At 36.3% G+C, this 26,638-nt stretch overlaps 1 protein-coding gene across 1 annotated transcript in view; it reads right to left on the bottom strand.

The window, feature by feature from the left end:
* Nucleotides 1-23,416, bottom strand: part of AP3B1 (adaptor-related protein complex 3, beta 1 subunit) — a gene marked incomplete at its 5' end in the record, with an annotated part of 100,090 nt that extends 76,674 nt beyond the window's left edge. The window contains 7 exons of the mRNA XM_010289444.1: nt 9,113-9,222; nt 15,693-15,825; nt 16,739-16,801; nt 19,293-19,364; nt 19,444-19,498; nt 22,181-22,278; nt 23,255-23,416. Coding sequence (XP_010287746.1) covers nt 9,113-9,222; nt 15,693-15,825; nt 16,739-16,801; nt 19,293-19,364; nt 19,444-19,498; nt 22,181-22,278; nt 23,255-23,416 — 693 coding nt within the window. The remainder of the gene's footprint in view (nt 1-9,112; nt 9,223-15,692; nt 15,826-16,738; nt 16,802-19,292; nt 19,365-19,443; nt 19,499-22,180; nt 22,279-23,254) is intronic.
* Between the last annotated feature and the right edge of the window lie 3,222 nt (nt 23,417-26,638).

Here is a 26,638-nt window from a genome sequence, read left to right as displayed (position 1 = left end):
GAAAGAGGTTATTTCTAATGTTCCAAAGGTTACACTGCATTAAGACCTCACTCCCAATCTATTATTTTAAATTGGGCTAAAGAACAGTAATTGAGTGGTACATTAAATTTTCCAGTATTGGAGCAGTTCAAGTTGCCTGCTGTACAGATAGATACCTTTAAATAAGAATATATAGGCAACCTCAGATTTCAGTTATGCTAGATTTATTTTTCTAAAATATTTCATTACAGACTTGTTAAAATATTAGAATTCTACAAGAGATCACCGAGTACCACAGTTTGGGCAGCAGCCTATTAGAAATATCCCTTTTCCTACTATTGTCTTTTTATAAAGCAAAACCAGCTCACAGAGCAGACCAATTTCAGTAATACTACTAATTATGAAAGACAAATATCAGCATTGTACTTCTCCTAGGCAAACCCAGGACTACACTTTAAAACTACAATGAAATATATGTAATTATACTTAAACAGTGTGCATTTAAGCACAATGTTTTACTCTTTAAAGGTTTTTTTTTTCACAAGTTTGTAAAATGTAATTATTAGCGTAACAAACTAGTTTTAGAATGTAAAATTAATGGACTAAACAAAGCCTAATTTGAAAAACAGAGACAATGGAAGACAGATGAAATTTCTCGTGAGACTCTGCCTTTTTACCGGTGGTTAGCTTACTGTGTAAATACTGTATATATTAAACACGATATTGTGCAACAAGAATCAATATCAATTAGAGACTTTTTGAATCAAACCCTGAGTGGAAGCCATTTTAATGAAAAGTGTATGTTGAACTGATGAACCCAATGTTTCTGTGTCACTGCGTTCATTTGGGGTCAAAATCACACAATGTTTTCAGACCTCTTTTCCCCCCGTTTAAGTCTTCCAGTCCTCAACCATGTAGCATCAAATGCATGATCCTGCTGCTGTTGTTTCCAGTCATTCAAAACAGCAAACAAGAAATGAAGCCACTTCTAGACCTTCATTGCCTTTTCCAGTATAGCTTAAGTAGGGACCTCGCATTGACAAAAATGCAGGAAATAATACTTTCATTATTCAGCCCTACTCTGCATTATCCTCGAAGGCAAACAGGACTGTAAATTACTGTGCCTGATGTTTCACTCCATATGCCCTGAGCAAGTGGTTAAGTGCACTTTTTAAGCGTTAGTACCAGAAGGCAGTTTCTACTGCCATTGTAACCCATTACCTGTCTGGAGGAAAACAAAGGAGGAAAAAAAAAAAATGGTTAAAAAAAAAAAAAAAAAAAAACCAGCCAGACCTTCTCCCTTCAAAGAAAACTCTGGTTACTTACAGCAGTTAGAGAATGACATTATAAAGATTGTAGAGATCGCTCCAAGCAGCACAATTAAAAAACTACTGTGGTTTGGCTCTAACCTTACTACACAACATACTAGGCTAAAGAACAACTTAAATTTGCCAATTTTGGTTATCCACACTTTTCACAAAATGAGGAGATATTAAAATTGCAAATGAGGTCCAATTCTCTGCATCCAAAAAAAAATGTGCACAGCTAGCAATTTTTTAAATTTTACTTGGAATCAGAAACAGAAAGAGGGACGAAGTTGATGTGAAATGTCTGATTGGCAGCAAGAAGGTACACAGGAAAGAACAGGAGTAAAAAAAAGTGTTGTTTTTTTGTTTTCAAATGTAGATCTTCAAGGATTCCTCCATTATTTGAATCTCTACACATAAAATTCCTGTAAAAAAGTATCTCCACTGATGACTGCCACCTCTTATACAGTGTACAGGTTTTGTTATAAATTGTGTTTTATTCAAACTGAGTATTTGTTTCAAGTTCAGTGTACAGTGTCCCTGGACACAGTGTCCCAAAGGCCACATATTCCTCTCAAATTCTAAAACATTACATAGATATTAGAGCAAGTAAAAAAATGATCAAATCATGAGAATTGTTCATTAAGGCACTACTTACCTAAAGGCTTAAAAATACATTATTAAAATGTATCCTAGGGAAAAGAATATGGCTTGAATTTGAAGCTTGCAAAACTGAAATACATATGAATGTCATAACTTGTGATACCTTCCCAACACTGGGGGAAAGGAGAACTTAATTAAAGAAAGCAAGCCACCCCTGCTATGAAGCCATCTCAGAAACATAGCAATAAGCAGTATTTATGTAGGAATACTGCAGAGGAACTTAAGTTTGTTATTGTTGGATGAATGGACAAAGCAGTGTCAAAAACTCCTAGTCACCTACTCTAGGACTAAGAATCCCAACCCAAACCAGTAATTAGTAATTCTTAATGACTACCATAAGTGACCTTTTTCCCCACATATTAAGCTCTTCAAAGTTACAAGGATCTATCTTATTTTTCCTCAAAATTTGAAACTCTCATCCTGTCTTTATCCCATCAAAAAAGGTTCACTCTCCCCTTCTCTAGATTAGAAAACACTTCAAGTGTCTCTTATTTCTCATTCATATCCTAGAAGGAACTAGGAATAAGTTGGTAATGAAAACCAAGGATGTCAGAATTTACCAGCTATCAAAAGAAAAAAAAACCCTGCCCTAGTAGTACTATAAGGGAAAGTCTGGAGAAAAATCACACCAGAACTACAAGATTTGTATGACCCAGAAAGCAATTACTACTGGTCACTATGTACCATCATAAATTATTTTTCTCAAAAGAAAAGGCAGAAACTGATTTGGAGACCACTGCAGCTTGTTTATATGAGGAAATACACAAATGTAGAACACCATCAACACATTCTTGCTCAGAGTTAATTCTTGCTAGGTTGATTCACATTCATTCATTGCTAAAACTAATTAAGATAAATCAAAAGAGGCATACTATGCATGTGAACAAAAATGTCTCACATTAATCCAGTTTAATCAATGCAGTCTAACCAATCCACTTTAAAACTTAATCCAGATTAAATCTGCAAGTATTTACACTTAGGCAAATTCTGGACCATACGTGTTTTGAAGGAAAGATTTTCTAAAAGAATAGATTATACAACTATATAACTATATAATTCTATATAGAGAATATTCTAAGAGCCCCTCAACAACATCTTTGAAAATGTAATCCTTTACAGGGTGGAAAGACACTTTCATGAATAAAAAAAGACTAGATAATAGAAAAGACAAAAACCTAGTTAAAAAGGAAGGCAATCATCAAATGTCCCACAGGGACCTATACGGGAAAATGTGCTGTTCAACAGATTTGCAATTAACCTAGAAGAGCGCTATCTAGTGAGAAGACAGTCTGCTGACACAAAATTATTGAAGGTAATCTAAACTAAAACAGAGCCTGAAGTGTTGAAGATGACTTGTTAGTGATACTTAAAAATAGGGCCAAAGTGATGCAGCTGGCATTGAAACATTAATATCAGGACTTAAAAAAGAATTCTACATATACTGAGGATCCCAAACTATTTCTAGGGAAAACTATCTTGGAATCATGAATATTTTCAGAGAATTGTAGAATTGTTAAGTCAATGTTCTACAGAATTCTAAAGGTAGACAACCTCAGAAAAGTGAGATAAAAATGCAAAACAAGTAATATCATTATGTCACTGCATAAAATTTCTCCTCATACTCTGACTACTGTGCTCACTTCTGGTCACCCTGCTTCAAAAACCACACAAATATCAGGAAAGACAAAGGGAAAAGGGAAAGGCTGATCAGAGATACGCAATATCAGGAATGATTAGAATTTTTTGACTAGTAAGCATGATGATGTGGATAGCAAACTCAAGCTTCTTGTCAGTGGCTGAGAAGGTACATTGGACATGCATCACAATTGACTTGCTCTTATCCTTAAATCCCTCTCCCTAAAGCACCTGTTTTCAGTGCTGCTGAAGATGAGACTACTCTATTAAGAGGAGTTTTGGGCTCAGCCAACATAATCTCTTTAAATGGCCCTTTCCCACATGCATATTTGTTAAACTCCTGTCACTCTAAAAACTATACACACAAAACTAATTAGGCCTACCTCAGAATGAACTCCTAGCACAAACTAGCACTGCTTAGATCTCTGGCCCACAACTTATCAAGTCATTAAATTGTAAAGCATGATGATGTTATTAACACATTAGCAGCCAAATGGAATAATTTTTATAATTTAAAAAAACAGAAGTTCAAAGAGATCCAACTATTCTCTTGTTTAATATCTTCAGAACACCATCAGACATGAATTTCTCTGTTATAACTTTTGAAGTGTGTGGAGGAAAGGAGCTGGGATACAGCTAGACTGAGCTGTACTATGCACAGATCTAAGGTACCCAACAAATGAGACACAAAACAGATCTCATAGATCTTGCCTGGGCACACCTGAGATAAAAGTTTAAGGTACAAATGATAACATACAAAGCAAAGGAAGAAAAATAAGCACTCTTTTCAGATACATAAGAAACAATCAAAGGGCAAACTGAAATGGACTTAGTCCTAAACTTTACTCTAAATGACAGTCAATGGTCTACAAGAGCGCAGTAGTTTTTAATTGAACTTCCTAATATTTCCTATAGTTGGTCAGATATGTTTACCTTACTATCCATCCTACCACTTTCTAAATGGCTTCTGTAGATGAAGAAAATGAAGACAAGAACGAAAACAAGATTAAGATTAAAATAAGAATGAGTAAATTTCAGATTGGATGTCCTGAAAGAAAGATAGCTACAAAAGATTTTAGGCACCTCATCACTGACAATCACAATCTCAGGCTAACACAAGTGAAATTTATAACAACATGAATGAAACAAAAACATATTCCACCAAATTTACACTGATTCTGTTTATTTTAGTGGCTAAGTGCTCACCATTTACCTAAACTAAATCATGAGAGAACAGTCAAATAGTTAATTTTAACTGTGTTTTTCTATTTAACTGTATTTAATTCTGTTCATGCTTTCAGTTGTGTTTTAGACAGTATTAAATGAATTTCACCTCTAAGAAGCACCACAGAATTTCTTTGCCCACACTCCCCCACCCTCCACTTACTTTCAAGGTCATTCATGACCATATCATTTGGCTGCTTCTCATATACCCAAATGCAAGATTCTGTAAAGACAGTGGTACGCTTTTGTATAAAGGAATAGGGTAGGTCCCTTAAGTTTCAATTTCAATTTAAAAATAAGCCCAGAAATACTTTCCCCAAACAGAAGGTCAGAGAACAAAAACATCTGTGTAAAATACATGCGTACAAAACTGTGTGTGTATGTATGTATACAGTAATTGCATAAACCAAATACCATCTTCCTAAATGTGTAAAAATATGCTTATCCTTTTCAGAAGTGTCTCAAAGGATTGGGGGATTGAGCTAGATGACCTTTAAAGGTACCTTACAACCCAAACAATTCCGTGAAGGAATACATCCATTTTCAAACATAACAGGTGCAAGTTATTTCAGGATAATGATACGGCATTCAAATTTTAAATATTAACAAATTTTTTCTTTAATCCAAATGTCCTAAACATACTGAGGAAGACAAATTTCTGCAAGTTTTTATTAAAAAATTACAGGGAAAAACATAAAACAAGATGTAAAACAATCACCCTGGAGAGCCTACAGCATCACTATCGCTACTTCCTTCTTGAATAAGAAGGATGATTCAGAGTCAGACTTTGGTTTTTAGTTTACTCCTATGACTGCTCTGTTCCACAGACTGTTCTCTTAACCGCTTAGTATTTTCTGATACTCTGTACAACCTCAGTATTGGAGAACATTACTATGTCAAAGTAGTTCAAGTACTGTATGTCTTTTTTTTTCACCCTTATTCAACTTAAAAAAGAATTTTCTTTTCCAAAAAAATTCTCTGTATTTAAAACTTGAAACACTTACTCAGAAGTATTAATTATATAAAATAGCTACTAAATGCTAAACAGAGTATGTAGAAAACCATTATTTTCTCTTGTATAATATGTGGAAATAAGATGACAAACTCATCTGGTGAAGTTCTAGAAGATGTATATAAGAAGATTATACACAATTCAGGAAATTGTAATTATCAATTAAAATATTGCACACATTTTCTGAAAATACAGGTAGTTATAAAATTACACATTATAAAATAGGTAATACTTATTTGATGTGTAATTAGGAGCAGTATCTCACAGCCTCTTTTGATTCTGGACATGAGCAATCCAGTAGAATTGTATTTTCTTTACATCAGTTACGAAGTTCGATCATCTGCTCTTAGTGGCCAAAGATTTATTTGTTTAATCGAAGTACCAAGACACTACCCATCATATTTGAGAAGTGTGGCAGTCCACTCAAGTTCCCACTGACTGGAAAAGGGGAAACATAACCCCCATTTTTAAAAGGGGAAAAAAGGAAGACCCAGGGAACCACAGGCCAGTCAGTCTCATATCTGTGCCTGGCAAGATCATGGAGCAGTTCCTCCTGGAAACCACGCTAAGGCATGCGGAAAATAAGGAGATGATTGGTGAACAGCCAACATGACTTCACTAAGGGCAAATCATGCCTGACAAATTTTTTGGCCTTCTATGATGGGGTTACAGCATTGGTGGATAAGGGAAGAGCAACTGATGTCAACTACCTGGACTTATGCAAAGCATTTGACACTTTCACATGACATCTTTGTCTCTAAATTGGAGACATGGATTTGATGGAAGGACTACTTGGCGGATAAGGAATTGGCTAGGTGGTCTCACTCAAAGAGTTGCAGTCAAGAGTTGGAGACACAGACAGTGGGATTGAGTGCACTCTCACCAAGTTTGCTGACAACACCAAGCTGTCTGGTGCAGTTGACATGCTGGAGGGAAGGGATGCCATCCAGAGGAACCCTGACAGGCTTGAGAGGTGGGCCTATGCAAATCTCATGAAGTTCAATAAGGCCAAGTGTAAGGTGCTGCACATGCATCAGAGTAATCTGAAGCACAGTTACAGGCGGGGTGGAGAATGCATTGAAAGCAGCCCTGAGAAGGACTTGGGGGTGCCAGCTGATGAGAGGCTCAACATGACTCAAAAACATGCGCTTGCAGCCCAGAAAGCCAACCGTATCCTGAGCTGCATCAAAAGAAGTGTGGCCATCAGGTCAAAGGAGGTCATTCTCCCCCTCTACTCAGCTCTCTTGAGACTCCACCTGGAGCACTGTGTCCAGCTCTGGAGCCCTCAGCACATGAACATCGACCTGTTGGACTGGGTCCAGAAGAGAGCCATGAAGATGATCAGAGGGATGGAGCACCCCGCCTATGAAGAGAGGCTGAGGGAGTTGGGGTTCTTCACCCTGGAGAAAAGAAGGCTCTGGGGAGACCTTCTTGCAGCCTTCCACTACCTAAGAGTGGGCCTACAAGAAAGCTGGATAGGGACGTTTTACAAGGGCATGTAGTGATAGGACAAGGGTCATGGCTTTCAACTGAAAGAGGGTAGATTTCAACTAGATATAAGGAAAAAATTCTTCACTATGAGAGTGGTGAGGCACTGTCACAAGTTGCCCAGAGAAGCTGTGGATGCCCCATCTCTGGGGTGTTCAAGTCCAGGCTGGATGGGGCTTTGAGCAACCTGGTCTAGTGGAAAGTGTCCCTACCCATGGCAGGGGGGTTGGAATGAGGTGATTATTAAGGTCCCTTCCAACACAAACTATTCTATGATTCTATGTTCAGTAAGCATGAACTGAGAAGACCACATTTCCTTTTTCCTTCAATATTCCAAATATTGCCAAATTGAACTATGGAAAATAGAAGAGTCACTGATTTAGAAACTATCTACTGCTGTACCATCAATAAATGTGTAATCATATCAAACTGAACAGTCCTATTGATAGCATCTACAGAAAAATAATTATTGACAGAGGAAAATCTGTCACCTTTAGGGTATGATGCAATAGGAAGCTAATGGTTTTCAGCCCTACACTATAATTTAGGATAGACCACTAAATGTTTTATCAATAACTGGAACTGTGAGGAGAGTTTGGGAAGTAAATATTGACATACCTAAATGTCAATTTAAGCTAAGGACACATAATAGGTAATAATGCAAATTTTACTGTTATATGCCACATAATCTTAAATACCGGGAAGATAAAAATGTGACTTCAAGAAACATTGCAACATACTCACAGCAGTGTATCTGGTACCATGGAAAAGTCAGGTGATTTGGGGATAGGGCAAAAGACTTGGAATAAATTTTTTGAACTCCACCCCAGATCAGTAAGACAACAGGCTGAAAATCCTCAAGTTAAGTGCTGCTTTGCCCTTATTTTCATTTCGACTTACCCACTCCATGTTCTAAACCTGCTATTCATCTTGGCCTAATGGTACTAGCAATACTCAACATTTCCAGGGATCTCTTTCAAAATAGCTTTCCAGATTGTGCTGGTTTTGGCTGGGGTAGAGTTAATTTTTCTCATAGTAGCTACTATGGGGCTATGCTTTGGATTTGTGTTGGAAACAGTGTTGATAACACAGGCATGTTTTTATTGCTGAGTACTCCTTACACAGAGTCAAGGACTTTTCTGCTTCTCACACCACCCCACCAGTGAGTAGGCTGCAGATGCACAAGAAGTTGGGATGTGACACAGCTGGCACTGCTGACCCCAACAGGCCAAAAGAGCTATTCCATACCACATGACATCATGCTCAGCAATGAAACTAGGGAGAAGGGACTAGCTGGTCAGGGACTGGCTGGGCATCAGTCGGTGATGAGCAATTGTTTTCATTTGCATCACTTGTATTTCTTGGGTTTTATTTCTCTCTGTTATTTTTTCTTTTCATTACAATTTTATTATTTATTATGATGATGAGGATATTCTTATTCTTATTCTTATTCTTCTTATTATAAACTTATCTCAACCCACAAATTTTCTCACTTTTCTCACCTTTCCCTTCCAATTCTCTTACCCCCATCCCACTGCGGGGAGAGTGAGCGAGAGGCTCTGTGCTGCTTAGTAACCAGCTGGGGTTAAACCATGACACAGATCTAAGGCACAAATTAATACTATCTGATAGCTTCTATTTCCTCTTCCTTAGGATTATGAAAAATGATATTTTACGTCAAAACCAAAAACATTATGTTGTATTTCTCTAATATATCAATTTCCATTTATGGACCAAATTCAAAGGAGATGTGTGATTTTTATCAGTCAACAAAGAAAATAGGGCACTGTGGACAAATACTCACTGTAATGTTATCCAAGAGTTTGGCCATATGCTTAATAATTTCACCATGATGTGCCGGTTGGGTTTGCAGCAGTTTCTTGATGACAACAACGCTTTCAGCAACTACAATTTCTGTTTAAGACAAAACAAATTATTAATTTTGAAAGCATTTATGCAACACCCCCCCCAAACAATTGATTGTAAAAGATATTATCAACTTTCAAAATACGCTTTGCAGAACTGAATTCTATTTACTTGGTAACAAAATGTAAACCATCCTACTACAAGTTCAGCTTCCAGAAACAAGTTATAAGCAGCAACAAGAGGACAGAGAAATGCCCTAAACGTAAAAATATAATCCTATTACACACTTTTTTTGAAATTGCCTTTTAGTAAAGCTGTACTTTGTATTTTTCCTTTTCAAATTGAGGAACACCATGAAAAAATATCTGTTTTTCATTGAAATTATTTATATTCATAAGTAATTTGCTGTCTGCATTAAAAATACAAACTCTTTAATTTTCAAAGAAATATGTAATGTTAAAGGTAACAGCTCATTCATAAACAAGAGAAGTATCTAAACATTTCCTTTGCACTTTTTCACCTTCTAAATGTTCTCTCTCAGGTCTGTAACCTAATGTCTAGTACCTTCAGATGAAGATTCTAAATAGCAAGCTGTTGTGAGATTTATGCCAAAGTTATGCATTGGAGTGCTTAACTACTGTAACAAGTAACATTCACAGCCTGATCAACTTGTATGAAATGTACAATTCTTGAAGCTGAAAAAAACCACTGGTGCAGGGGTAAGCTTCTATGCAAGAGTAAACTCATGCTGTAAGGAAAGATGAAGGAGAGTCAAATACAGCCAAAGCTGAAAGCAAAACAAAGACTACTGTAAGAGTTCAACAGAATTCTAATTATCATTCATATTACAAAACAGGAGTAACTATTTCTCCTAAACTATTAATGTTTAAAACAAAGAAAAGCCGAACTATCGTTTGTTAAACATCACAGAGGTATTCCTACATTCCAAGAGTTAATCTGACACATGGACCATTCATTCAGCAATGAAGCAAACTGAAGTTTCAAAAGAACAGTATGGGGAAGAGATCTCTAATTTTTTTTTTTTTAAAAGCAAACTTTTTTATGCAGAAATGCTTTTCAAAAACTCTTGAGTATGCATCATTATGCCATAAGCCTCTGAAAAGCTTAAATTTTAGCTTGCAGCTTTTTGTGTCATCCTTTATTTGACATGACATGTCTCTCATTTTTCTAGACTAATTTCTTGTAGCAAGGTTAACATGTTTACTTCACATATCTCAAGGTCTTGCACAATCCTACAGAATCAATTTAATTTAGATTGTGTTTTGCCAGATATCAAAACAAGATGACAATTCTCAAAATTTTAAAAATACAATCTGAAATATTTAGAGTAGGGGACATTGCAATGACAAAGTTCATCACTGAGTGTTTTCTGATACTACTCAACATGGAGGTTAAGCAAAATAAAACTGAACCCAAAAAACTGAGTGGACATCAAGTCATTAAAAACCTGTGTTTACAATGTAGAAGTGATCATGACAAAATGAAGTACACTAGATGAAGTGTCACCATAGGAACTACTTTAATGCAATCGGTGGGAGCAAATTTAAAGAACTGAACCAGAATTGTAAGCAAGTAAACTAAACAAAAGCAAAATTAATTTCTATTAGAATAAGGACAGACATATTCCAGAAAAAAAAAAAGCGGTTCTTTGAGGCTTGCTTTGTGCATATGAAGAATCCCAAAAATGAGCATGAAATAAAAGACAGACATTTAGGTTTAAAGACAAAAGGAAAAAACACACCAAAAGGGGGAGATAAAATTGGCATTCTGAATGAGCAGTAAGAAAATTTAAAAACGTAACTCTGCTAGATTTAGCAAAGAAAAACCACACACAAGGCAACGATAAATAAATGCAAGAATTTCAAAACAGAGTGTAAGTTTACAGTATATCTAAAGGGTCATAAAAAGTAAATCAAATTCTTAAAATAAAGACTAAATATGACAGAAAATCTGATCAGGAATTCTTTTACCAATAAAGGAGACTACAAGAGGTATCACCAATTTCAATTTTCACAAGTGATAGTAAAAATCTTAGTATAATGTTCATTGCTGATTTTTTTTCAGCAATATGGAAACGACTACTCTGAGTAGGATAATCTCTGGAGACCCTGGAGCATGACAACTTCTCAAAAACCTAAAATATATTCAGTCATATAATGTTCCACTTTGCCAAATCATGATGTACATAAAAAAAATAACAATCTAGTTGACAGTAACTTGTGGGGACTGAATTACAGACTTTTTCATAATTGAGAATTTGGCCACATTAGAACAGAAACTCAGAAAGAGACCTTAAAAAGGAGTGTATTACAAGAGAACATACAAAAGGTGCATTCTAAATTCTAAATTGGAGAGATATGGATTTGATGGGTGGACTGTTCAGTGGATAAGGAATTGGTTGGATGGCTGCATCCAGAGGATAGTGGTCAACAGCTCAATGTCAAGATGGAGATCTGTGATGAGTGCTGTCCCTCGGGGATCCGTATTGGGACCAGTATTGTTTAAGATTTTCATCAGTGACATAGACAGTGGGATCAAGCGCACCCTCAGCAAGTTTGCGGATGACACCAAGCTGAGTGGTGTGGTTGACACGTCTGAGGGACAGGATGCCATCCAGAAGGACCTGGACAAACTCAAAAAGTGGGCCTGTGTGAACCTCATGAGGTTCAACAAGGCCAAGTGCAGGGTCCTGCATCTGTTTTGGGACAACTCCTGGTATCAGTACCGGCTGGGGGATGAAATGATTGAGGGCAGCCCTGCCCAGAAGGGTTTGGGGGTATTGGTGGATGAAGAGCTGGACATGAGCCAGCAATGGGCACTCACAAACCAAGAGGCCAACTGTACCCTGGGCTGCACCAAAAAAAAAGTGGTCAGCAGGTCGAGGAAGGGGATTCTGCCCCTCTATTCCACTCTTGTGAGACCCCATCTGGAGTCCTGCATCCAGCTCTGGAGCCCTCAGCACAGGAAAGACATGGACCTGTTGGAGTGGGTCCAGAGGAGGGCCAGAAAAATGATCAGAGGGATGGAACACCTCTTCTATGAGGACAGGCTGAGAGGGTGGGGTTGTTCAGCCTGGAGAAGACAAGGCTCCAGGGAGACCTTATGGCAGCCTGCCAGGACTTAAAGGGGGCTTATGAGAAAGATGGGGACAGACTTTTTAGCAGGGCCTGTTGTGACAGGACAAGGGGTGAACAAAAAGAGGGCAGACTGGGACAAGAAGGAAGATATTTTTCACACTGAGGGTGGTGAAACACTGGCACAGGTTGCCCAGAGAAGTGGTAGATGCCCCATCCCTGGAAACATTCCAGGTCAGGTTGGACAGGGCTCTGAGCAACCTGATCTAGTGGAAGATGTCCCTGCTTATTGCAGGGGGGTTGGACTAGATGACTGTTAAAGGTCATCTTGTCCCTTCCAACCCAAACCATTCTATGATTATTTGGGTTATTAGAAGGTTATGCCAATGGTTAAAACTAAAGTCAAAAGGCAATTATTAGAGCTAAATATCCAGACAAACATTACGTTTCTGCTTTTCAAAACTGCCTGAAATCTAAGCTTTTCCCTGGTTAATTTTTCCATCCTTATAAATAACAGAACTCTGAAACCACATTAATACATATAAACTGAATGCTACAAGGAGTTTGTTTTCTTTTGTGTCATTCTAACAGTAATTCCAATAGATAGGTAGTAGTTACCTGATACATTAACTGTTCCAGTGATTTTATGACTTGCCTGTTCAAATTTGTATAGATTGGTAAGACAAAAAATGTTTTAGCTATGCATCCTACAATTGTGTTTACATTCTCTATTATCCATAACCTGCAATGTTCAACAGAAAATGAAAGTCACCCATCTGAGAATAACCTGCAGGATCTCTAATATATGCAGTATAGACAGACAAAAGAGACTTCCTATAATCCCATCTGTCTCACATCTAAAAATTACTTCTATGTCGTAGTGGGGCCAGTGGTCAGCAGACAAGGAAGGAAAATAATTCTCAGCTCTCAATATGGCTGCCAGAAAAAAGGCTCTGGTGAAGTGAAGAACTGCTCCTGAAATTTTCTTTGCATATTTGAGTGCTTTGTTTCAAGTCAAATTTCCCCTACTCAGGGAAGCTGGGGGCTATGGTTAAAAAAACCCAACACATTTGAATCACAGAAGTACATACAGAAACTAGAAAGTTCAATGATGAGACATTAAACTCTGTGAAGAGTTACACCAGCTGGAGCTGACTGACTCCTGACTCTACCTCTCAGCACCCGCGTTCCAGATGGCACAGCTCCTGTGCCAGATACAGACAAGGTATCATGGTTGTTGGGTTTTATCTACAGTACTGTATCTACAGTCCCTTCCAGAACAAGAGCATAGAACTAGAAGGCAGTTTTGACACAAGCTTCTTCTTCAGAATTCTATTTTGATTTGGTAGAATTAATTTGGTCACCTCTCTTTGGCAAATTCTCCATAATAAGAAAATAGTGCAGAGAAGGCACTTTGCTTTCAGGGACCTCAGAACCTGCTGGACATACCAGCTGGAGCTTCACACTAGGCAAAGGCAACAGAACTGCTTCCAGGCTTTGAACAATCATGGAAGAACTAGCAAACAGATTGCTTGCACACTTTAAAGGTGAAAGATGGAGGAAAGTAAGATTAACCAAAACTCTTAAAACTATTCTCCTACACATGCTAAATCTCTTTCTTTCTCCCTTACCATGCCCAAAACTCTTTTTATGTTCAGTAAGCTGTGACTATAGGTAATTTCCTGCCACCTGGGGAAAGGTACTATGAAAATTATGCCATCCTATTCATTCCTTGAAAGAAGGAATAAAGACACTGCAGTGATGGTAAAGCAATTTGCCAGCTGCCAGGTTTAAAAGATCCTCAATATATCCTCTGCAGTCTTTCAGAACAGTAAGCACAAAAAGACAGTTTTATTTGCTAGACAACTACTTAGAAACAGTCAAGAAAACTAATCTTGTTGAGACAAACCTTTGTATACATGCACGTGTGTGTGTGTATATATATATGGAATTACTTTGAAGAAAGTATTAAATTCAGAAGCTATGATAAAAATCCTTTTTATGTTATCTGCAAGAAAACGGAAAGAAATATTATTAAGTAACAAACTCAATATTCTGAAGTGATAGTTTTATTTTTTTGTTTAAGACAGGAAAAAAATGGGTATTTGTACATGCTGAAAGGAGCCTACTGACCTAGAGGAAGATTGCCAGTAGAATGAAGCAAAATGAAGAACAAGCTTTGAAGCTTCTATTTTTAATATTTTTTAATATTTTTTATATGCATTGTGCACCCATGGCCTTGTAACACAATATGAGTAAATATTTTAAACACAGTTGATAACCAGAAAAGCATAAAGGGACACAAGGTCTCCAGCACTAGGAAATGAAAGCTACATATACCAAAAATGCCAGGCTATACACTAAGGCCTCTCAGGAATTTCTGATACAAGGTGAAGTGGGAAGGACTTGTAGTTCATAAACCAAATAAGAGAAAGCTCTGAGTGTATCAGTGGGTCGTAGGATAACTATGTGCTGCCAAAGTGATGTCACTAATAAAGGCCTTCTTAGGATTACCATAAGAAATACGTCCAATAGACGTAGAGATGAATTAATGCCACTTTTCAAAGCTTAGAGTAATCTCATCTGTGTTGTCTAAACAATTCTAATTACTCCAGGCCATCCCAAACCGATGCTTTTTCCGCTTTATTGTTTTTAACTACATTTTTCTTAACTCTATTTCCAACATTTAACCATATTGATGTAGACGGTACATTATGTAATAATCTTCTGATTCTCTTCTTGATTCTTCTGTGTAATATTCATTGGCATCTGGTAAGAATATACAATATTATTGATTGTTGATTTACAGTGTTGCTATAGCCTATTTGCCTTTATCTGTTCCTTGTTGTGTTCTTTAGTGACTTGCAACTCTGTTTCACTATGTAAAAGTAACAGACGGCTAGGTTGAAAAAATGGAGCTGAATTCGGGGCCATTTATGCTAACACTATTTAATGTGGTTTTTTTTTTTTTTTTCAGTTAGGCATTGATGCACTAAAAAAAAAAAAAAAAAAAAGAAAAACCGCACCCCACATTCCAAGCTTTCAGCACCCTCTACAGGCTAACTGTTTTGATGCAACTAAACATAAAACAGTAAAACTGTCATCTGTGATAATCACAGCAGCACATTAACAATTATGGCATTTTGAGAAATGGTAAACATTTCTGAGACACAGGTAAACATGTAATTGCAGGCCACAAGGAATTAATTTCACTAACGAAAGAGAAAATAAGTAGCCAGTGATTATGACAGCCTTTTGAAGTGCTTCAAACAAGAAGTAGCAGAATCACTATTTTTATCCACTCGTATCAGCTAAATCCTTATAAGAAGTTAACTCCCATATACTTTTTAACATGGTGGTTCTCATTAAGAAAAGGTTTCATGCCATCAGCTACTCAGAAAACAAACAGAACATTTAGCTTACCATCCCTGTTGGACAGCAAACATACAAGGCCATTAAGGCACGTGTCAGTCACTTCGGTGATGTTAGTTGCGCATCTGCCTATAGCCTGAATCGTAGCTGCAGCAAACTGTTTATCTTGGCTTTTCACGTAAGTCTAAGGAAACAGGATTTTCATTAGTCAATACATAAGTCTTGTCAACCAAAGACTTACCATATTATTCTCATAAGACAGACACACTGTATAATATTCAATCTAGAAAGCTACATTGCACATGAGAATTTATACTTTTTTCACCTCACTGTCACTTTTCGAAGACATTTTCTTGACAGCTTTCATCACCCATGGCCATGCAAACCTCTGATTTCAAGTAAACTTGGGGAGGGGGCAATTATGCAAAAACAGCAATGAGTTTGTGTGCAAGGTTGGAGGAGTTGATGAGCTCTCTCTTCAGAGAGGTTTCAGTTCATTTAACCAGGAGCATCTGTGAAACTGTGAATAACCTACCTGCTTGAGAACCAGTACCTTTCAGAGAAATCCAGCCAGAGAACTGAAGCAATGAAAATAGATGTCATAAGCAAAAAGGAAGGAAAGAAGGACAGACACTGCTTCACACTGTAGGCAAAACAGCTTGCTCATACATATACAGATATTGGAGATAATACTACTTCATCAAATGACTTACAGAAATGAGGTTTGGCAATAAACGCTAATAGCCAAATATTCATAAAATTATGGCCCTACCATCTAGTGACCAGATGTCAAGTTAGTCAAGTTAGCAGAATTTGTTTTAAAGAATTTGGAATTATTGTGTTTATCCCATCACTTCTTTTTGTTGTTGGTAGCTGGAAGGAGAGTGATAAACAAAACATTGAAACTCCTTTCCATATAGGAAACACTCCATTACCCATTATGACAAGAGACAGTTTCACTCCCATTCTGAGAACACTTTATCCTGGAAAATACTTTTAACTTGAAAAATTTAAGACTAAGAATCTAGATGAAACATCCAATAATGGGAATTGGCCAGAGAGTGTTTCATAGAAAAAGAACACACTTCTGCACAAACCTGAAATTCTCGAAGCAGAGTTGATATGTTGGCTTCGTTCGCTAAATTTGTCAAGATTTCAAGCTACAAGGAAAAATACAGAGATTTTCATCAAAAGCTGAAGTAAAACATCACGAACAGTACCACATATACACTACACCTCTATTGTATATAAAAAAGAGATAATACTACTAAAAATACCACTTAGAATTCAATAGAGTATACCAGATTTCAGTATAAACTGGTAGCAGCATTGCACTCAGGAGGAATATTCACCTTGCAAGTACATGCAAGGTTTTCAAAGCAGGACTCTAGGGTTCAGTGATGCATTTTGTACACACTCTAGCTTTAGTGTTGCACTACATATCAAATGGGCTTGAAATACTTCTGGCAGCGTGGTTTCCAATGTTATACCACAGGCCTTAATGTGTAAGAACCATGTGATGCCGTAAGAAGAAATAACAGAAATCACGACAGCAGCTGGGGAGAAATAAAGTTGTCCATTATATTCAGATGAACTGCAATAAAAGACCTTTAAACTCAGGAAAAAGTTGCAGCTATGAGACTCCTCAGATCTTAATCAACATCAGACCCTGAAAGGCCTCTTCTTTGTTCCTGGTGAACAAGAGGATGATATACAAAACTTGGCATACATTGCTAAGATGCTTCTATGTCGTTTTAACTTTGAAGAGAGAATTTCAATACAATCTGAATGAGGTAATCTGAACAAAAAGACAACTCTGTCTCTGTAAAGGGAAGCCATACCTCAGAAATCTGTTGGTATTTTTGAGTTGCATGCACACAGACAAGGACACTTAGTTGATACAGTCTACCTGTACTTCAGAAGCAATTTGATAAGACCGGTCACCAAAGGCTCTTAAAGATACATATCCAGCATAGCATACAAAGCAAATGGATAAATGAAAGAGAGGAATAGGCAGGGAAAAAAGAGACCCTTTGTACAGGAAGGCTATCAGTGGAATCCCACAAATACCTTTGTTGGTCTTTCGCATTTCAACATATTCATATATGATATATAAAAGTAATAAGAAGACAGGTGACAAAGTTTTCATCTGATGCTACAGTTGTCATAGAAATGATGACAAAGGCTGACTAAGAAAAGCTGCATAAAAACTTCAAATATTAGGTGACTGGTTGATAAAATGGCAAAAAAAAATCAACACAGATAAATGTAAAGTAATGTTCATAGTTGGGGAAAGAACTTAACTTTAGAGAAAATAACAGGGTCTGAGATGATTACTAACTATAATTGAGATTTTGTGGTTAAAATTGGTAACTCCACGAAAACATAAGCTCAATGCTAAGCAGTGATCGAAAAACCAAACTTGCTGTGGGGAAAGAAGGAGAGAACAAAACAGAAATCTAAACAGTGCAGCAGATGAATTCCAGAGTGCTCCTACATCTTAAATACTGCCATAGGTCTCATTCTCCTATCTCAAAGGAGATAGGATGGAACTGTGAGGGTAAAGGGTGGAGAAAAGCACAGGATTTTCTTATGTATGTAACACTGTAGGTTGTCCTAAATTTTTCTGTCATGAAAAAATGAACTGTGACAATGAAAGGAAAAAACACAATTTCTACTTCTCTACCTCTTCACTGTTGTATTATAAATTAATATGGGAATTTAAATATATCAACAAATTATTTCAGGAGTGACTTTTCCTGGATAACACTGTATCTTAGTAGTATTCCCGACAGCTTTCATAATCATTAAATGTGGGGAAGATCTTTTTGCCTCCAAGTGCCTCATATTTACTTAGATTTAATGTTAGACTAATAAAAATATAATGGGTTGGGCATAGTTTTCTTGGACTCCACCACTCTGCACATGTAATGAGGGTGCAACATATACGTAAAATGAAAATAAGGAGAAAACAATGTTTCTTTTAAAAACCTGTACCTTTCACTCCTAAAGACAAGTGCCTATGGCAATCTAAAGCAAAGCAAGACAAAAGGCACATAATAGTAGACAATTTTTATGCTATTGTTTTGTCTTCTGTTAAAGACAAAGAACATAGAAAACAGGAACAACACAGCCTAAAACATGCACTGAGATGTGGCCTTGAGGAAAGTCTGAAGTACTTGTCATGTCAAAGGCTGACTTCAAAGGGAATTTGGGACTCTAACGCTGTCCCACTTTGTTCAGGGAAACAGATTTAAATTCCTTTTAAGGTAAAAGTATCAAAGACTGTGTGATTTAATTTCTCTTGATTTGAGAAGATTTTTCCTCCCATAAAAGCAGTCAAACTCTAAATGTTTGAATGGCTGGTTAGATAAAAATATTAACATTCTGTATCACTGAAAGGTACCAAAAGCTGTAATGCAAAATATAGCCTATCTGCCACCTACTACGTGGTAATAAGAGAACTTTCAGATAGCCTGACAAGCCTGAAGGACACTCACAGACTTAACTAAAAGCCACAACTCTACACTTCTTAGTGAAAAAAGGAACAGCACAGAATGATGTGTGTCGCATCAGAGCAAGAAAGTTGTACCTTCCTCTTGCAAACAGATTTGTCCAGCAGTATATAGATGAATTAACTTTTAAACTCACCTTCAGTGTTTTGATCATTGTTGGATCAGTTGACCTAACATAGAAACTCTTCAGATAAGGTTCAAACATGCCCTGAAAAGCAGAACATACTTAAGTAGCTTGCCTGTATTTCACTTAAAATGTGATTTAGAAAATTCTAAATAGTGTATACCTTTCTCTGAATTGACATAGTGGCAATATTCTGCAGAACAATATACTGCACCTCCCTAGAATTTGAAAAGAAAATCAAGAGTTACTCTGCAAAATTACAGACATATAGAATAATGCAACATGGCAAAGAAAGTCTATTTGAATCCAAAGTTAGTTATACATCTGTCTTGGCGCAAACATAGAAGGAAAAAGCTTACTGCCAACTGCTACAAGTTTATCATCTTCACTGGAAGATGCATAATGAAATCAGGCTCTTTTTTCTTTTTTTCTTTTTTTTTTTTTTCTCCCCAGAACAGAAATTCACAATTTTTTTTCTGATTTTCTTTTCCCCAGAAATTTTAATATGCAAAAAAATCACTGACACCAGTGCAATGGCGCAATGCTGCTTGTAGGCCTTTGGTCTTTGATTAAACAAAAAATTCATTTAAAACATCACCATTCTGGCATGTCTAAAAGTAGCTCACAAAAATCCTACACTTTGTCCACCATGTTGAATTTGAAATATTTCAGGATGACGCAGATGAGAACAAAAACACATGGGCTTTCTCAACAGTGTGGAAATGACAGCATTAGTTACAGAACAATTAATTGTTCTAGCAAAAATTGCTATGACTTTTTTGGTCTTAAAAAAAAATCCCTAATAATTCTCAAAAAGGGCCAGCGTCTCCTGTCACTTAAAAGTATACATTGGCAAGCATATACACCTATCAAAAAGCAGCACTTTAACATAATAGGCTTTGTCAAGATATAGACAACAATTATGTAACATTCTAAACACAGAAACATTAACCATGTTTGGAGGATATTCTCATCATTAATGTATTAGTTTAAAAGCCTCAGCAGGAGCGAGCGAAACGAAATCCGGGTACTAGGCTAAAGCTTTTAAATCACAGAGTTTCTGTCACCAATTGCTTAAAAACTAAGTAATAATTTCCATTATTATTTCCGTATTTCTGAACCATGAATGCTCAAATTCTTCCATGATGCAAATCGCATCCTTATAGAGAAATCATCACATCCATTATCTCCTCTTATTCAAAACTGTCTAGTAGCCCTGTGGTAATTACAGCTCTTGCTTACAAAGAAAAGTAATAACAGTAAGTACTTAGTATCTTTTAAACCTATTTTTATGTAATTCTTACATAGGTACATGGAAATAGTCAGCTGCACATGATGAACCAAGACTAGAAATTGCTATGAAATGCTATTCCAGGCTCTTTCACCCTAACTAGATTATAGCATATTTGACATTAATTTAAAGGCCATAGGCACATAACTTCAAGGGCAAACAGCAAAAGCTTACTTCAAAGTGGCTGTAATAGCAAAAGTGTCATACAGACTGGTAACAGAGAACAGACAAGCCATTCAACATAGAAAAATCAGAACACTAGCACCATTTCAGGCACTACCTGAGGTACAGGAAAGATACGACTTCTCTTTTGATGAAATTTAAGTATAAATGAACAATAAACAACACGCAAAAATAATCCTCTCAACCTGTGAGTATGCGTTTAGTTCTATATGTTACATGTATATATGCCAAGCTGCTTTAGCCACTTATCTTTGTATAAAGAGAATGGGAAGTATTTTGTAGTATAAAACCGAACACAAAAATAACAGTGATTCATTTTTATCTGAAATAAAAGCATGAATACTCTACCAAGTCCAATTTTACTCTATAACTTTCAAGTAATAGAGACATTAGCCATGGGTGAGCTGTAGAAGTTTACAGAGAAGGAGCTCTATGATGACTGGGCTTACAAAAGTTAAAACCCATCTAAGATGAGTAATCTTGACAGACACAACAAAAGTGTGGGTTTTTTTTAAAATGCTTTTTGTCTGTTTGATGTGACCAACATGAAATAATAATAGTTTTTACAGCAAAGTTCTAGCCAAAAATACCATGTTTAGTTAGAAAGTTATTCTGAAAACATTTTAATATTGTGTCTTCTATCACCCCTTCAAGGCTTTTCATACAGGTACATACATGGAAGTTCAAAATCTAAAAACTGAGGGGAAAAGCCTCCCCTTCTATACAGCAAATATTGGAGCAATATGCCAAAACCACCAAACAGTAAGAAAAAAAAGAATATTATCAACCTTATGAAACATGTGGCCAGTGAGACCCTTCATAGGAAAATACACAAAGTCATACTGAAGATGATAAAAGTCAAAATTAGGTATCCTGAGTGAAATAAACTTATTCTTTAAAAACATCCCAAGGATTAAGGAAACATACGGGATTCAGCAGCATCAAGTGGTATTTTAACAAATATGTTCCTTAGTTTCTCTGTCAACAAGAAGTCTTCAATAGAAAGTGAAGGAAAAGAAAATACGCATCTGAAAACATTCTTTAGTGCCTAGCAAGACCGTAAGGAACTCCAATATAATTAAATTTCCAATAACTTCCAATAATTTAAAAAAAATCAAGAAACTAAGCAAACTAGTTAGTAATGCCTCTATTTGTATGCTAACGGCAGCCATGAATCTTCTCAGAATGAAAGTCATAATTAAGAATGAAACACTTACAATACTGAATGATCACGGGATGTGATACTGAAAATGATGGCATTACTTTTAATGGACCTCATTTGTTGAGTACAAATTAGTATTACAGGACAATTTTAAAATGAAACTCTGATAATATTATATTCTTATAACTATGGCTAAATAAGTATGTACGAAACACTCTCGCAAAAATAGTAGACACAGCAATGTAAAGTATGGACTTCACCTACCTATTACTATGTAGTAAACGCACCAATGACTTAGAAACAATACCAGCTTCAGATTTTGGTGCCAAATGCCAGTAAAGCTGTGCAACTGCCATTACCACCTAAAAGAAGAACATTCAGAACAGCATGTTAACTTCAAATTGTCATACATATCTACCACGTTTGCTTCAGACCTGCAGAACTACCAACTCACTCTTCTTCAGAAAGCAAAGTGCATAACAACATTTTTTGAAATCAACAAAGCAGACTGGGGGAAAAACATCCCAAGAAAAGTATTTTCATTTCTAAAATCAAAGCTAATTAAATACTTGTCATCCCTCCCAGTATTTATTGTATACTATAATATATAGAAAGACAGAGGAAGAGGGACAAAGAGAGAAAAATGCACATAATTCAAACTGTAAACAGACTGGTATCATCCTTAACAAATCTGTATTGCTAACATCACCTGTACAAATTAATGATGAAATACTGTTTAAAATTCTACAAATGTTGTGCTTTTATTTTTACTAAATACAGGTTCAATATTACCTATTATTTAGTTTCCACTTAAAATCTTTCATTCCATTATTCTATTGGGCAATTTATAAAATGACAGCTGCCTTTGCTGGCAACTTCTGAAGTCTTAAATCCAGCAGAAAGTAAAAACTACAGGGTTGTATACCAACATTCTGGCTAGCAAAAAGCAGAAGACTGAGATATAAGCAACTTAAATCCCTCCCCCTTTTTTTTTTCATTTTTTTCCGTAAGTAAAAGACAAATCATTAACTTTATGCCAACGAATAAGTCATGTCACAAACTTCCCTACAATACTGCCATGGTCAGCTTTCTGCTCAAAACAAAACAAACCATAGAAAGGAGACTCCAAGTAAGGCCATCATAACGACACTTGACTTGGTATCTTAAATCTTAGTACCAATAAAACAAAAATTATTATTAAACAATAAAAAGTGATTAAAAACATCTGAAAAGAGGAAATAACTGGAAGATCACTCTTAAATCTTTTAAATTTTCTAGAAGCATACATATTTAGTAGTTTAACATTTTACATTTTAATCAAAAAGGAATTTGTCATACAGCGGCATTTCGGCTTTGAAGCAAGGGCTTTGTATTTCGTAACAGTAGCCTGTGATCTGGGTCCATAGTATAGGTGGCTTTCACTTTTCGATCCTTTTCTTTCTGTTCTTCATCAGATTCATAGAAATTATTTTCACTATATTCTTCTACCACTTCATCATCCTACCAGAAGACAAAATGACAAAAACATACACAGGATATTTGAATCAACCAGTTTCATTCATTAAGGAAGTAACATGAAAACCCACAATTTCATGCAAGATTTATACACTCTCTAAAAACTAGCTATTGGCTCTTCTACCCCAGTTCGGTCAAAGCAGTAGATGTACTGACACAAAAAATAGGTTCATAACATACTCAAAATTTCCTAAGAAATAAGACAAAGCACTAAATGAAATATCTTCATTAATATTCTATAAACTGAAAATATGAATGTTGGTCTTTTTTGGACTTAGAGCCTATGTTCCAAAATTAACATTTCTGAAAATGTTGTTTAAAATTCCCTCTTTTTTTTGAAAACTTAATGAAAATCATGTGCATTCTTCCCTCTCTAGCAATATATAAATTACCTGTCCTTCAAAAAAAGAACATGTTTTTTTTTCCTTAAGAAATTAGATGCAAAAAGGTTACATATCCTAAGCCTGGCCTTCTCTGATGAAGTACAAATCCTTGAGCTGTTTAAATAAAGTTTCATCTGTTTAAATGAAGTTATGAATTATCAGCATAATGTCACTTAAAAAACCAACACAACACATTGAAATAATTCATTAAAGCTTGAGATATTAGGAAATTAGGTCTTTCTTTTACTCCAGAAGACTAAACAAAAGAATATAAAGGAATATATCTGATTATGTAAACATGATAAATTAAAACAAATCTTAAGATTTCGGATGTGGATCAAAAAATAAGTAAAGAATAGATTTAGAGTGTTTCATTATTCTTATATTTAGTTAGCATAAGGAGTTCACAAACTTAAAGAAAATTAAGATGGAAACCATCAGGATTAGATCAAAACAGAATGTCAGATCGCAGAAGCTGTGGTCTGAATTATCAATATTGAAAGAACTCAACATTACAAAACTTTTTTTAAAAAAAAAGCTACTGACTTCTCAACTTGTTATACCCAAGTGTGTGTCCTTGCTCTCCTAAAATTCCTCCATCTCACCTTGTCACCAGAACACCCAACTAAGAAAAAGAGCATTACTGTGGCTAGCTGGAGCTATTCACATTACAATGGGCTGGCTGGTACCAAACACCAACTTTACCAATAGCTCTGTTTGTCTTTCTCTCAAGTCTCTGTACAACTATTCTAAGGAAAAACCATTGTGTAGAGTTGGATATAAGATGATTATTTAAGATTTTTTAAAAGACATAATTGCTTTTGAGACAAATATAAGTTTTCAATTCTAGCTGTCAGTAGCAAAGGAATCAAAAGTGAATGGAAGAATGACTAAAAATGAAAATACAGACTAATTTAATAGGTCTTCAGAAAACTAGGCAAAGGTAACTTCAAACATTTGTTGCATGCCTTGGTCAAAACTCAGGTTAGTGAAAGAGCCCATAAAAGTGTCTTCATGTAGAGGCAGGGATGCAAGGGAGGGAGAGAAGAAATAACAATAAATCAAAGTTGTAATTTTATTATAGTTTTTTATTACAATTTGAAAGGACATTGAAAATAAAACTTTCCCTCACATTTCTTCTCATTTTTATTACTTGATGCCAACAGTGCCCTCTGTTTTACAGTATCCCTAGCAAGCTTTTAGATTTTTTATGCAACAGCAACTGCAGTGATTTAGCTTGTTTAGTTCTTTGTCTACACATCTTTGTGGCAGTCGCCCTTCTAAACTAAAAACTCAGCATGCTAAATCAAGAGTATTAGTAGGACTGCAGGACAGAGGAAACTTGAAAGCAAAATTCCTGAGCCCAGTGCATCCCAACCTTGCACTGAAGAAGCTTCCTCTAACAGAAGGAGGATAATTCAGTTATCTTTGATTCAGTCTTCATATCCCTGCCTTGACTGCTAACAGGCACGCACATCAGCACTGTTGAACTCCACAGGAATAGAGAGTTGGAAACTGTATTTAACTCATTAATCACTGTTAGAAAGAAACAGCTTGAGCTCTCACATTTCTGACTTTTTTTTTTTAATTGTTGGTTACAATCATACTTGGAGCAGACTTCCAAATAATTATAAAGGAACTTATTCCTCTTATGAAAACATTTTTAATTTGAATCCCATTAGAGTCTTTGTATTGAATCACTTTCTTCATACCCACACAGCAGAAATATTAATGTGTTTTTTTCTCATAATCATGTATTTTACTGCAATCTTAGAATATTCCTCTTCTCTCAAATCTGTTGAGATCTGGTATGAAATAACTATGTTCCAGACAAAGGATGATGACGACACACAGGGAAGTAAGTTTAATGAACTGAAATTCATTAAAACCAAGTTGATGAAATCCAAAATTATGTCAGAATTTGTAGTCACATGGACCCTACTAAGACAAAGAGAATACGTAATACTTGCACATTACCATGGAAAGGAAAGCAAGGTATTACGTAAAAGAGCCAGGAGATTGATAGATAAAAACCAGCAGGCTTCTTGGTGTGCAAGAATTGTTGTTTCTAATTCTGTTAATCATCCCAGATATGAACAGCAGTTGCCAGGAAACATGAAAACATTCAACCACCCGCAACACCTTAAGCCTCAACTTAAACTGCTGACTATACTCACTGCCAAAGAGACAACTGTACATTTGGATTCATAGAATCATTTGGGTTGGAAAAGATTCTTAAGATCAAGTCCAACCATTTAGTTAACACTGCCAATTCCACACTAAACCATGTGCCTAAGCACCATATCTACACTTCTTTTAAATACCTCCAGGGATGGGTGACTTGACTACTTCCCTGGGCAGCCTCTTCCAATGCTTGACAACCCTTTTGGTGAAGAAATTTTTCCCAATATCCAACCTAAACGTCCCCGACACAACTTGAGGCTGTTTCCTCTCATCCTATCAATTGACACCCACCTCGTTACAACCTCCTTTCAGGTAGTTGTTGAGAGCTATAAGGTCTCCCCTCAGCCTCCTCTTCTCCAGACTAAACAACCCCAGTTGCCTCAGCCGCTCCTCATAAGACGTGTCCTCGAGACCCTTTACCAGCTTTGTTGCTCTTCTCTCAACATGCTCCAGCAACTCAGTCTGTCTTGTAGTGAGGGGCCCAAAACTGAACACAGCATTCGAGGTTCAGTCTCACCAGTATCAAGTAAAAAGTGACAATCACGTCCCTACTCCTGCTGGCCACACTAGTTCTGATACAGGCCAGGACGCTGTTGGCCTTCTTGGCCACCTGGGCACACTGATGGCTCATGTACAGCAG

This window comes from Phaethon lepturus, unplaced genomic scaffold, assembly GCF_000687285.1.
Source record: "Phaethon lepturus isolate BGI_N335 unplaced genomic scaffold, ASM68728v1 scaffold7646, whole genome shotgun sequence".
NCBI lineage: Eukaryota > Metazoa > Chordata > Aves > Phaethontiformes > Phaethontidae > Phaethon > Phaethon lepturus.
Note: the sequence above shows the minus strand (reverse complement) of the source record. Positions and strands in the feature narration are given on the sequence as shown.